Source organism: Pseudophryne corroboree, chromosome 1 (genome assembly GCF_028390025.1).
Source record: "Pseudophryne corroboree isolate aPseCor3 chromosome 1, aPseCor3.hap2, whole genome shotgun sequence".
NCBI lineage: Eukaryota > Metazoa > Chordata > Amphibia > Anura > Myobatrachidae > Pseudophryne > Pseudophryne corroboree.
Genome location: NC_086444.1, coordinates 664,777,100 through 664,791,923, shown reverse-complemented (window position 1 = coordinate 664,791,923; position 14,824 = coordinate 664,777,100). Strand labels below are relative to the sequence as shown.

The following is a 14,824-nucleotide window of genomic DNA, read 5'->3' as shown; positions in this document are numbered from 1 at the left end:
TCTAGCTGAAGCAATAGCCAGCAGAAACACCACCTTAAGGGAAAGCCACTTAAGGTCAGCTGAACCAAGAGGTTCAAACGGAGACTCTTGTAACGCCTCCAAAACCACCGACAAGTCCCAAGGAGCCACAGGCGGGACATAGGGAGGTTGGATACGTAAAACGCCTTGAGTAAAGGTATGCACATCGGGTAAGGTCGCAATTTTTCTCTGAAACCACACCGACAAGGCAGATATTTGAACCTTGAAGGAGGCCAGACGCAGGCCTAAGTCCAGGCCCTGCTGAAGAAAAGCCAACAACTTGGCTATACTAAACTTGGAAGCGTCATAATCGTTAGATGCGCACCAAACAAAGTAAGAATGCCAGACCCTATAGTAAATCCGAGCCGAAGCCGGTTTCCGGGCCCGCAACATTGTTTGAATGACCGCCTCAGAAAACCCTTTAGCCCTTAAGACGGAAGCTTCAAGAGCCACACCGTCAAAGACAGCCGGGCTAGGTCCTGGTAGACACAGGAGCCCTGAACGAGGAGGTCTGGGCGTTGTGGAAGTAGAATTGGACGCTCTGACGATAGGCTTGCAGGTCTGAGAACCAGTGCCGTCTGGGCCACGCTGGAGCTATGAGAAGCAGAATTCCTTTTTCTTGCTTGAACTTCCGAATTACCCTGGGCAGGAGTGACACCAGAGGGAAAACGTACGGCAGCCGAAACCTCCACGGTACCGCCAGCACATCTACGAATGCTGCTTGATGATTCCTTGTCCTTGCTCCGAAGACCGGAACCTTGTGATTGTGTCGAGACGCCATCAGATCTACGTCTGGAAGGCCCCACCTTTCCACTAGGAGTTGAAACACTTCTGGATGGAGGCCCCACTCGCCGGCATGCACGTCCTGACGACTGAGAAAGTCCGCTTCCCAATTCAGGACTCCCGGAATTAATATTGCCGATATGGCCGGTAGATGGCATTCTGCCCACTGTAGAATCCGTGAGACTTCCTTCATTGCTAGGCAGCTTTGAGTGCCACCTTGATGATTTATGTAAGCCACTGTGGTGGCGTTGTCCGACTGTACTTGAACAGGACGGTTCTGAATTAAATGCTGGGCTAGGTTCAAGGCGTTGAAGACCGGCCGCAACTCCAGAATATTGATCGAGAGGAGGGACTCCTCCTTGGTCCACCGCCCCTGAAGGGAGTGTTGCTCCAGCACCGCGCCCCAACCTCTTAGACTGGCATCTGTCGTCAACAGGAACCAGTCGGATATCCAGAACGGACGGCTCCTGCACAGTTGTTGGTCCCGGAGCCACCAGAGCAGCGACAGACGGACCTCCGGAGTCAATGAGATCATTTGAGACCTGATCCAGTGAGGCAGGCCATCCCATTTGGCTAGAATCAGCCTTTGGAGAGGGCGAGAGTAAAATTGAGCGTACTCCACCATGTCGAATGCTGACATCATGAGGCCCAGCACCTGCATCGCCGAATGTATCGACACTTGCGGACGAGATAGGAAGCAACGAATCCTGTCCTGAAGTTTCAGGACTTTCTCCTGAGACAGGAACAACCGCTGGTTGTGAGTGTCCAATAGTGCTCCCAGATGCACCATGCTCTGAGCAGGGATCAGGGATGACTTCTTCCAGTTGATGAGCCACCCGTGGGCTTGCAGAAACCGGACCATCACATCTAGATGACGCAGGAGAAGTTCTGGTGAATTTGCCAGGATTAACAAGTCGTCCAAATACGGCAGTAAAAAAAATCACTTATGTGAGAGCGCATAAAGACTTTAAACATTGATTGTAATAAGTTCCTAAACTACTCTAGCTGCCACTTTCAACCTTGGCTTAGGAATATACCACGAAGCCAGTATATGAGGCATAGACGGAATTGCTCAGACATCATAGATTTTAATCAGCAAGCACAAGATCTCACTACCGCACTCCTTGAACAGGGGTATCCTGAAGATACTCTAGAGGAAGCAGAAAGGCAGGCCAAATTAACAGAGTCTCACCTAATAACTAATAAAAATAAGTGTACTTCTAGGGGGAATACTGAGCTTATGTTTATTACTAAATTTAACTCTAGCTCAGGGGAAATTAAAGATCTATTGAAAAAGAACATATCTATTTTGAAGGCAGATAAAGTACTAGCATCATTGTTGGAAATAGAACCTCAGATTGTATTTAAGAAAGCGAGGAACCTACAGAGCTTCCTGACACCCAGTCATTATGTGGGCTCTGCTCCAATTGGGAAAACAAGAGAGACTTGGCTAAGCTCCATTTCACAAAAAGAGGGCTGCTTTAGATGTGGACGACCAGGGTGTATGACCTGTGAACATATAGGGCATAACAGCACACATTTTCACTCTAATACATATAATATGGACTTTGAAATTAAGGGTCATATCGACTGTAATGCCACATATGTAGTATATTTGATAACGTGCATATGTGGCATTCAATATGTGGGACGCACTATTCGCAACCTAAATATAAGGTTTTTAGAACATAGGCGCAACATAATAAAGGGGGTAAGGACACATACTTTGTCCACACATATCCAGTCTAAGCATAAAGGTAGTATGGATGGTCTGGTAATACAGGGAATTGAGCATATTCCCACCACTGATAGAGGTGGGGATAGGTTCAATTGTCTCTGTAAGAGGGAGGCTTTCTGGATCTTTTCCTTGGGTTCTTTGTCTCCCTTTGGTCTCAATGATAACATAGAAATGAATAACATATGAGATAGTGAGACAAAGTGTAAAACTAGTAGGATTCCCTATGCTAGTATAATTTCTTCTTTTTTTCTGTCTTCTTTCTTTGTAACAATATATTTTTAATATCTTCCTGAAAAAAGGTTCTGAAAGTAATATCTCCCGATATAGTGGGGATGTATTATATTTCTGACCTAATGCAAGTGCATATTTGAAAATACGATATATGTTCCTAGGAACAATGTTTAGTGTCTATATGAGAAATATGTGGTATTTAATATACTGGAATATGTTTTTTAAAATCTATTTTAATATAAATAATGGAGGGATTAGTGGATATTATAAATTGAATGGACACTCTATATAACTGTGATTTTATTTAGTTAAATACAGTCCGGAGTGGGATTAGAACCCAGGAGAATTTATTGGTAGTCCGTAGATATCTCCATTAGGCTATGCCTGTCATGGCTAGCCAAGGTAGTAATTTATATGTACCTAACATGTAGATAGATAGAGGTGATAATAATCTACTCACGTGTTGCCATTGCTAAAAATTAGTAAAAATGTTAAAAACGTTTACAGTTCTAAAACTATTTTATGTATTATACCTTTGGTGAGGATGTGATTAGTATATATGATGTTTTAATTTATGTTTTTGTGGGATATGGTCCCTGTAATATAGTGAGATTGAGTTATTCAGCTGACCACAAAATGCACATATGCTTATACACCTGAAGCACACCTGCCTCCTATAATGAATGACAGGTATTGATTGGAGGAGATTCTTCTTAAATAGAGGGGTGCTTAGTACAGATGGCTACCTTCTGATGAAACCGTTAAAATTCTACAACGGAGAAACGCATTAAGGGCACTCTGCTAAGTGCTTTTGAACATCCCCCACTCGAACTGTGTGACAGACATCATTGCCGTGTACCTGGAGGATCAGCATTACTACTATTTACTGCAAAGCCTATAATTGCCTAAATTGGGCTCTGGTGAGGAGAAGTCGGACGACTCCAGCAGGGGAAATCCAGCGGCGTGCTGCCGTAGCTGGGTGCCGCCGTACATCATCACACCACGTATTGGATCCACAGGTTCCGGCAGGGGGAAGCCGGGCGGCTCTAACATGGAAGACTCCTGAGGCATACCGCCGCGGCTGGACATCTCACAGACGGACACGTCACGCTTCATGAGCTCAGTAGTGGCAGGGAAGATACAGTGGTGATTGGTCACGGCTGTCCTCTGAGGGAAGATATTAACACCCGGGCTGCGGTGAGGTGAGACATAGCTCTCTATACTGACAATTATCCCTCTGTTGTTAGACATGTTATCATCTGAGTGTCAGTGGATAAGAGGTACTTTCCCTGTATGGTAAATTAAGTCCGTCCATATACAAATCTATTTAAAGCTCCACAGTCTGAATAAAGTATTGGAGCAAGGGGGAACTTTTGCTGCAGCATTTTTTGAACATTAGTTACAATTTATGAAGTTCAAGCGGTACCTATATACCAACTCTGTGGATAAAGAATCTAGAATCTGTTGATGCGGGACATTGAGTTGTATTCTAGCCACAAAGTGGAAATAAAAGGAATCTTGAAGTCAAGTCTGCAAATAAGTGGCAGCTGGTGATAAACATAGTATCATGGACTGACTTGTGCTTCTATTTAATGTTAGTTCTTTCTGTGTAGCAATATTAATTATATTGTTTCAAAAGCTCTTAGCGATATTATGCATATGTTGATGCTATAATAGAATTTTATAGTTTTTAATATGAAATAAAAATGTTTAAAGTCTTTATGCGCTCTCTCACATAAGTGATTTTTTTTTGGTTTAGAATTTAGTAACACTTCAGAATACTGAGTGGGAGCTGCATTTAGATTTTAAGTTGTGGTGATTAGCAAAGTTTATTGGACATTGTATGTAAACTAAATAATTTTTTATTTTGAATTTAATATATCTGCTCCTGAATTTATATCTACACACAGACGCAGGTGGACGTGTAAATAAGTTTGGTCCTGTGCGCCTGTGCGTCTATATAATTGTATTGAAATACGGCAGTATCCTGACCCCTTGACGGCGGAGTACCACCGTCATCACCGCCATGACTTTTGTGAAGACTCGCGGAGCCGTAGTTAAACCAAAAGGTAACGCCCAAAACTGGTAATGGCAGTTGCCAATCGCAAATCTCAGGTATTGCTGATGAGACACTGCTATAGGAATATGCAGGTAAGCATCCTGTATATCCAGGGAGACCATGAAGTCCCCAGGTTCCAAGGCCAGAACTATAGAGCGAAGGGTTTCCATCCGGAACTTGGAAACCTTCACAAACTTGTTCAATGCCTTGAGGTTGAGAATGGGCCGGGAGGACCCATTCGGTTTCGGGACTAGAAACAGCGGAGAATAGTACCCCCGGCCCCTCTGCGCAAGAGGCACCTGTACTACGACTCCTGTATCCAGGAGGGTCTGTACCACCGAATGTAGAGTGTTTGCCTTTGTCTTGTCCAACGGGACATCTGTCTGACAAAATCGATGAGGGGGTCGGTTTTTGAAGGCTATGGCGTAACCTCGAGTGACGACTTCCCATACCCAGGGATCTGAAGTGGTCTTCAACAATTCCTGGGTATACCCCAGAAGCCGGCCCGCCACCCTGGGATCCCTCAGAGGGAGGCCCCCCTCCATCATGCGGCAGGTTTATCTGTCTTGGAAGCTGGCTGACGGGCCGCCCAGGCTCTTTTGGGCTTAGGCTTTCCAGGTTTGGAAGTGCGGGCCTGCTTGTTGTACGCCTGACCTTTTGCTTTACCTGAAGGACGAAAGGAAGTACCTTTAGCCTTCGACACAGAAGGAGCAGTACTTGGCAGACTGGCAGTTTTGGCAGTAGCCAAGTCAGCCACTATCTTATTTAAGTCCTCCTCAAACAGAATATCTCCCTTGAAAGGGAGTACCTCCAGGGTTTTTCTAGAGTCCAGATCCACAGACCAGGATCTCAGCCACAATATCCGGCGAGCCAGGACTGACGTAGTAGAGGCCTTGGCTGTCAGGATACCGGCATCAGAAGCCGCCTCTTTAATATAGTGAGAAGCTGTGACAATATATGACAAGCATTGTCTAGCATGGTCAGAAGAGATTTCAGCTTCTAACTCTAGGGCCCATGCTCCAATAGCCTCTGCAGCCCATGTTGCTGCAATAGTGGGCCTTTGTGCAGCACCCGTGAGGGTGTAAATCACTTTCAGACAACCCTCCACACGTTTATCCGTAGGCTCTTTTAGAGACGTGACGGTAGTGACAGGTAGAGCTGAGGAAACCACCATCCTAGCCACATGTGAGTCTACTGGAGGAGGCGTTTCCCAATTCTTAGACAGCTCTGGTGCGAGGGGATAGCGAGCCAGCATCTTCTTTTGAGGCACAAACTTCGTACCCGGGTTTTCCCAGGGTTCCTGATGTATATCCACTAGGTGGTCAGAGTAAGGTAAAACTTGTTTAACCACCTTCTTACGCTTGAACCTATCTGGTTTCTTAGGAGGAACGGATGGCTCGGGATCATCCGTAATCTGTAAAATTAACTTAATTGCCTCCAAAAGATCAGGAACATCCACATGTGAACCACCCTCCCCATCAGCCGTATCTGAGTCAGAACCTGTGGGGTCAGTGTAAGTGCCGTCTTCATCTGACGAGGTGTCAGTGACAGCAGTGGATTGTGAGGAGACAAGCGCTCGCTTAGAGGACCCCTTGGACGTAGGCGAGCGACGGTCAGACTTTTTAGTAGTCAGGGACTGGTTCAACTTCTTTATTTGAGCAGATAAATCGTCCGCCCACGGCAGGTTAGCTGCAGGGACCACAAACTGTTGCATGGCATTGGGGGTTCCATAGGGGGTGTTAGTTTATGAACTAGCTTATGCAGAAGCGTGGAAAAAGCGGCCCACGGCGGGTCATTATTTGCCCCCGTTGCCACCGTCCCACTGGGGGGCAAGGAGTCCCCAGGACCAGAGCCCAAAGCTGCTATATTCTCCTCATAGGTATCTGCGGCTTCAGCAACACCGGCAGTGTGTTCGACCCCAGAACCGTTACCCTTATAAGCAGACATGATATACCTTGCAGTATCAGGTAACACAGTACAATTTGTCAGCAGCACAATACCCCTAGCCCAAACCCCTGCGCAGTGTAGTCAGCACCAGCAGAGATAAAGGAGAGATATGGTGACTAAATCACAGAGAAAAATACGTAATACAGTATATCTTTTGTGAAAATCCTATATTAGATAAAACCTGACGCACCAAGCCCCCTCAGGTTATAGAATACAGGGATAGCAGGTTGAGTGAAAGACACGAAATGGACACCACTCAGCTATCAAATGCACACACAGAAGGTCACAGTTTGTACAATGCAGAGGTTATTACTAACAATAATACTGCACTGGACTAGCTTACACAGCTATATAACAATAGATATAACAGTACACAGTAAGAACTGGATGTATATCACAGGGTAATTGTACTAGGAAACCCTGACTAAGTGCACTCTTTCTTAACTAACACTGACTAAAAAAGGCAGGTAGAATACTTAAGTGTCTTGTAAAGTCACAGCACTGACAACCAGGCGGCTTTACATAGGAGGATTTGCCCAATCATTCCCGGGAACAGTGAGCTGAGGGATAATGGTACCGCAGACACTGCCAGGGAATGAGGGAGAGACAGATATGCAGCTCCAGGGCGGAAACATTTGCAGAAAATGGCGCCCTGGAGCTGGGGGAGAGGCTACAGGTCCAAGCTCTATCCCCCTGTTGGTAAAACCACCGGGTACTGCGGGCTCTAATAAAACAGTTTATAGAAAAAACCTGACCTGTCCCATGCCCTGGTGATCTAGTGGGATCGCCTGCACTGCCACAGTGTCCACCACCAGCGCGTGCGGCCCGCCTCCCACTGACCGCGCCAGATCGCGATAAAGACCGGGTCCCGCAAGCGGGACCCTCTTACCACCTCCCGAAGCACGGCCATGCGATCCCGGAGAGCCCCCGTCGTGTGTGCCTGACAAGAAGAAAACCGGAGCCTCCTGCTGTAGTTACCCGGCAACCAGGGCTCGGGAGTATACAGCGCCGCTGGGGAGAGCCGGAGCTGCAGCCGTGAATGTCCGCTGACATGTAACACTGCTGCTGCCCTTAAAGTCTTCACTTTTTTCCTCAGAAAAAAAGCTCTTCTTAGGGCTGCCTAGAGCAGCCCCTCTGTTAAGTGCCTTCTACTGCAGCACCAACTACAAAACTGAGATCCTGTGCAGGGAGGTGGGGTGATATAGGAGACGGCGCTATGCATTCTGGGAACAGTCAAAGCTTTGAGCCTGTTGGTGCTTCGGATCAAGATCCTACTCTACACCCCCATTGTCCATTCCTTGTGGAGCCCAGTGTACCCCGCAGCAGAAATATATTTATTTATAGTCTAATAATATGAAGTTACGAGGCCACGCCCACTTTCCAGAGGTCACACCCACTTTTCCTGGAGCACGCGCGCATAGGGGTTGGGGGGGGGGGGCGCTTTTACATTTTCTCGCTCAGGGTGCTAGTAGGCCTGGAGCCGGCCCTGAGCTGAACTCAGTTATATAAGGCAACTGTGTCCCCCAATTTATCTTTGTTTGGTAAGGTTAATTGCAGTGTCCTCTTGAGGATAAGTATTTTAATTCATGCCTCAGGAATAGTTACAGTTTAAGTCACTCCCCCCTTTTTTCAGTTCCCTGTCCTTATTGCTTCCGTTATATGTTTGTTTCCTCCATCAGATGTGTCCTTTCCCTGCCTTCATGCCCTGTTTTTTTGCTTATGTTCACAATTAGATTTTATTAATACATATAGTATATGGAGAAAGATTTTTTTTAGCAAAGTGTGAGCTCATCCTTAAATGATAAATGATGCTAAATAGAGGATTTTTTTACAACATCGGGTCACGCAATGAGTAGGTCCAGTGTGACCAGGGTAACGCTTCATGTTTATATGAGAGAACCAGTCAGGAGTTAGCCCATTGAGCTAATATGTCATGTGACCACGATCATGTGATTGGGTCTAATATAGCTAATATTGTTTTTCATTGGTTTTTTACTGTTTGGAATCTTCGTTTTTTGATTCTAAATAAATAAATAGAGGTGGTTTGTCTCCCTGCTGCTACCTAAATAATATAAGATTGTTTTGACAAATGTGTCCGTAATAAACACCTCACAGGTGTTGTATGTGCTAATTATGTGCTTTTATTGTTACCCCTATATAAGGGGAGTTGTCAGATTACCTTTGATAAAGCTGCCAAGTGACAGCGAAATGCATTAGACAGCCTATTCTCTGACCAGGGCATTGCTGAAATCATCCAGGACACTTTACAGTCGTTCCAAACCTTGGGAGATTCCAGTCCCCTTCACTGTGGACATTAATAAAGGGAGAACCACCCTGACCATTGCGTTGGATAAAGAGGGCACTCTGGCCCCTGCTAGGTGGAATACCCGGCCAACACCACAAGGGATTTGGTAACTATCGATCTCCAGACTGGATGTTATACAATACCTTCCTGGGGAATTTCGTAACATTTAATTTACATATGGACAATAGGGGTGCAAGAAAGAGTGCGACCACAAAAATTTTATATAAACAATAGGCAAGAACCCACAGCACTCATACATCCGCGGTGCCAGTGGTATTGTGACCACACTATTTAAAGAAAAAAATCATACAAATTCAGCACTCACTTAATATTAACACTTCAAACTGTAATTCATCTGAATTCAGGGAATGTTAGTTCCAAAATATTGCAATAGTTTGTTAAGCTGACCAGCCCCTTCACGGCCTTCCCATTTGGTCAGTCCCTACACTGACTTACACAAATCTGAGCAATGCTCACGGGCATCTTTTGGATTTTAAATACACAGCATGCTTATATCATGTGTTTAGGCCCTGTCCCACTCTTTTAAAGAGACAGGAACCACACCCAAGCACATCAGTTAAAACACCTGGGGAATATATATATATATATATCTATATATATATATATATTCAACACCTCCTCCAGGCGTTTTACTTACTAGAGGTCTCCTTTGTCTATTATTGCCTCAACTTATTTTTTACTGTCCCAAATACACTTGTTTTATAAACAGGAAGTGAGGTTTTTCTATAAACAGGAAGTGAGTCTCTTATAAACAGGAAGTGAGGTTATCAATCACTTAAATAAGCTAGATATAACTAGAGCTATTACCCCTTAATGAAGTCCACAGGATGAAATGCGTTTGGAATTTTCTGAGTATATCTCAATTTGATAGATAAGCGTCTACTACCTGATTTTTTTAAAATGTTTTTTTCTTTTTTCTTTTATGTCTTCTTTTAAAATGTGTCACTTCCAACTGTATCTGTTATTTGCTGTATTTTATACAAAAAAATTTGTTATCTTACCCTGTGAAACAATTTTAGCAGTCTAGCCTTATAATAAATTGGCATTTATACTTTTAAAAGCATAGTCTCCAAACCGCCATCACTGGTTTTGAATTTGCATTTTTTTTAATTGATTGTAGAATAGTATTAACCTCCATGACATTAATTTCCAGTAATTTCCAGTCAATTTTGACCACCTCACAGCTCACAATATTGTTTTCAGCGATTTTGGCCAAAGGCTGCATCGAGCTAGCTTATTACTTAGCGACAGAGCAGTGGCACAAACATACGGCAGTTATAGGACATCTATGAAACATTGCCATAACGTACTGGGATACAGTACACAGAACAGTATAAACAATAGATCTGTATTTTTTCAAATTTTTTATACTTGCTGCTCAGTTCAAACTGCGTGGCATCACAGGACTTTGAACATAGAGCACTAGGGTAATGCGCACCAAACAGTACAAACAAAAGAACTATATATTTTTTTATCTTTCTGTTTTTTAGCTTGCAGCTCAGTTCAAACTGCATGGAGTCACAGGGCTTATTGATGCACGTGGACGAAGTGTATTATGGTAAAGTGCACCACACAGTACAAAAATGTTATATATATATATATATATATATATATATATATACTGTATATACATACACTCATATATAATATATAGATAGATAGATAGATAGATAGATAGATATTCTGTTTTTTAACTTGCAGCTCGGTTCAAACTGCATGGATCACAGGGCTTATAAATGCACGTGAACAAAGCACACTAAGGTAAAGTGCACCAAGCAGTACAAACAATAGATATATATTTTGTATTTTTCTGTTTATTAACTTGCAGCTCAGTTCAAACTGCATGGATCAAAGGCATTATAGATGCACGTGAACAGAGCACACTAAGGTAAAGTGCACCAAGCAGTACAAACAATAGATATATATTTTGTATTTTTCTATTTATTAACTTGCAGCTCAGTTCAAACTGCATAGATCAAAGGCATTATAGATGCACGTGAACAAAGCATACTAAGGTACAGTGCCCCAAATAGTACAATTTACAGCACAGTACAGTGCAGCATACAGCAGCATGCCTCTTTACACAGTCACTATACAGAGCACAGCCACTTGTGAGTCTGGAGTCTCTAGAAACTGCACAGCCAATACAGCAGAGTACAGTACATCATACAGCAGCATGCAGCATGCCCCTGTATACACAGCCACTATACAGAGCACAACCGCTATTGAGTCCGGAGTCTCTGGACACAGCACAGCCAAAACAGCACAGTACAATGCAGCATAAAGCAGCATGCCTCTATATACCCAGTTACTATACACTAACACTGCACAGCCACTTTTGAGTCTGCAGTCTCTGGACACAGCCCAGCCAAAACCGCACAGTACAGTGCAGCAAATAGCCGAGTGAATCAGTGAAAGTCCCAGCTGCACACCTAATAAAGAATCCAAGTTCCGCGAGAATCCAATGCTGGGAGGATGAAGTTTGGCCTCTACGTAGGATCCAAGTCTGGTGGGAACATCCGAGCTGCAGCTCAGGTGAACTCGGATCACCAGTGTTTGGAGTGGTTCGGAATTTAGCATTCTCTTCTAGCCTATATGGGGGATATATAAACAAGCAGCCATTTTATTGTCTGTGCACTTCTGTTTGCTCTGTGACTAGAGAAGTTTGGTTTATACCTGCTGCTCGTTCCACATTGCTAGCTAACATGCACTGCTTTGTTCTGCTTGCATTACAAAGTGTTTCTATTTCTATACTGCTGTGTGTAGAGGTGGATTCTACTCGCTATCAGGCTCTCATGTGCTACTCTGTGCTGAAGGTGAGGCGAGACAGGGAGAGGGCCCAGCAAAGGCGGAGAGAGAGATCTTGCTGGACCAAGGAGTGGCTGCTTAAGTGGCCTACTCGCTCCTACATGCCCCTCCTGGATGAGATCAGGGAGAACAATCTTGATGACTACCGCAACTTCCTGCGCATGAATGATTACACCTTCCAGGAGTTGCTGCGTCTGGTGACCCCCCTCATACAGAAATGGGATACCAAATGGCGGGTTCCTATCCCTGCTGAGGAGAGGCTCGTGGCTACCCTGTGGTTCCTTGCTACTGGACAGTCGTTTGAGGTGCTGAAGTTTGGGACCCGTATCTCTGTGCAAGCTTTGGGACACATCATACCTGAAATCTGCAAGGCTATTATCAACATGCTTCAGTACAAGTACTGCAAGGTAAGAAAATTACATCACACGTTGCTTGTCGTGTAACAAAATGTTTTATTTTGCAAACTGAAATTGCGTAGAAAAAATATATGCTTTTTATTTCAAGACATAATTGTATATGCTGCCAACATGGCTGAACTTTTTCAAACAGTAAAAATTTTTCATTATGCAGCATTACATTTAGGACATGATAACAAAATGCTACATATAGCAACAAATGTGGTGCATATTGATACTACAGCGTTGAGTGGCACCGCAGCCAGGGGCACAATGCACACATACAACTTGGCGTAGGAAGATGTGTCCCCGGTTCCATCGACCTGCACCAAGTTGCATGTGTGCATTGTGCCCCTGGTAGCGGTGCCACTCAACACCGTAGTATCAAAATGCACCACATCTGTTGCTATATATATCAAGGTCAGCATTCCCATTTAAGAAACGTATAAAAATGCCTATAACTTTTTTTAAATATGCAGCCAACATGGCTGAACTTTTTCAAACAGTATAAAGTTTTCATGATGAAGCACATGAAATTGCTTTGAAAACATATTAAGACATATGTGGCCAATAGGGAGGCCAATCCCGGGATCGGCGGGATCACAGGATTTAGGCCAAAAAATGCCGGATTTGAATGCCGGGATTGGAGCCTCCAATCCCAGGATTCACAGGATTGGGGGTTGGGGGTTGACGAAAACGGTTGAGGGTGGATGGTTTGATGAGGAGGGGTTTGAGGAGGATGGAAAGTGGAGGAAGGGTAGTTGGATTGGGCCTGCGGTTGTGGATAACTGGAATGGTAGCTGGATGTGGAGTAGTGGATGTAGGGTAGGTGGGTGGTGGTGAACTGAAGGTCAGTGGGAGATGAGGAGCAGGTGCTTGAGGTTCTGGCCCATAAACGTTCCACTCTGGTGTCAGTTGCCCTGAGAGTGTTTGGTACAAAACCTGCGACACCAGGCGCTGGCCCTCTACTTGCTGCTGCGCAGAAACCTTCCGCATAGTTTTGCTCACATATGAAGCAAAGTCAATAAACTCATCTGGTTTATGTAGCAGCTGTGAACGGGCCTCCGATAGGAGAGGGTCTTCTACAAATTTTGGTTTCCGTGGCTTCCTCTTGCCAGTAGGTTGCTGCGGAGAGGTTGGTTCGTCTGGGGAGGTGTTGATGAGGGTAGGGGTATGGCTGAGGTCTTCTTCAGATGTCTGTAGGGTAAAGAGAAACATATGCAAACTATGAGTTTATTTTCCTGGATGTTGGGAAAAATGGTTGTTGCTCGGATGGTGGATCGTTGAAAAATACGCGCTTCTATGATAGGCTCACCACCAACTCCATTCATCTGCCACCTGTGGAGCAAACAAAGAATGGCCTGGGATTTGTGTTCGTGGCAGATGAGGCCTTCGCACTGCACGAATACATAATGAAGCCCTACCCGCAAAGAGTCCTGGACCACGATAGGTGTATTTTTAACTACCGCCTTTCTAGGGCCCGCAGGGTTGTTGAGAATGCATTTGGCATTCTCAGCAACTGGTTCAGGATCTTCCACAAACCCATTAACATGAGGCTGGACAAAATTGACTGTGTAGTAACAGCATGTTGTGTACTACACAACATGCTCCGTCGCAAATGCACGAGGCAAATGCCTTTGCTCCCAGCAGGACCGGAAGATCCCAACCAGCCTGTGGTGACAGCACCAATTTCCTTGGTGGGACCACCTGCAGCAACATTACGCGGCACTGCAAGGGCAAAAGAGGTCTGGGAAAAATATAATGCCTTCTTCAATGGGGAAGGAGCTGTGGCATGGCAGGAGGAATGTATTAGGTTAAAACAATTTAAAAGGCAACTTACCCCTTCGGCCAGCTCCACGTCCAGACTTCCCTCCCCGAAATCGGCCATCACCACCATGGACTCCTTAGCTGACCTTTTCTCCAGGAGGAAGTTGAGATCTTTAAAGTACCACAGCTGCGGCACATGCATCTTGTCTGCACCGGCCCCTGACCTCTTGGACTCCTCCACCTTGCGATTTTCTTTGACAAAGACTGTCCGTAGATTGGCAATCTTCTTTCGGACCCAGGCCACTGAGGCAGCAGAAAAGGTGGGCTTGGGGTACTCCACCATGCGTGTATAAGCAGCCTCCCTCTTCTGCTTGTTGCTGTAGTCCTGTGAGGAGTCAACCGCAGACACTCCTCCTCGCGGTACAGGTTGATAAAGCCGGAAAGAAACTCGCGGTTCTCATAGGACATCTGCAGAATGCAAAAAAAGGAAAATTAAAAAACATGAAAAAAGTTAAACTATTCAGGTTAAATAAAGTTTGTTTTCTAGTTAAAGTTCCATTATTCTGGATAAAAAAAAGTTTGTTTTCTAGTTAATGGAGTGAGTTATCTGAAATATGTAGTGAGAATACATTGGTGTGCAGGGTGCAGCAGCATAACGGTGGGATGTGGGTTGCAGTAGTGCAGTATAATGGCGTTTATGGCGCGGCCGCATGGGGCTTCCAGTAGTGCAGCATTTTGGGCAGGGGTCCTGT

At 44.8% G+C, this 14,824-nt stretch overlaps 1 protein-coding gene across 1 annotated transcript; it reads right to left on the bottom strand.

Annotated features, from left to right (window-relative positions):
* Positions 1-12,705: 12,705 nt before the first annotated feature.
* On the bottom strand, positions 12,706-14,526 carry LOC134932834 (uncharacterized). The gene is made up of 2 exons (XM_063927655.1): positions 14,146-14,526; positions 12,706-13,502 (listed from the first exon to the last, which is right to left on the bottom strand). The coding sequence occupies exons 1-2, from the start codon at positions 14,413-14,415 to the stop codon at positions 12,915-12,917; spliced, it is 858 nt and encodes a 285-aa protein (XP_063783725.1). The 5' UTR covers positions 14,416-14,526; the 3' UTR covers positions 12,706-12,914.
* Between the last annotated feature and the right edge of the window lie 298 nt (positions 14,527-14,824).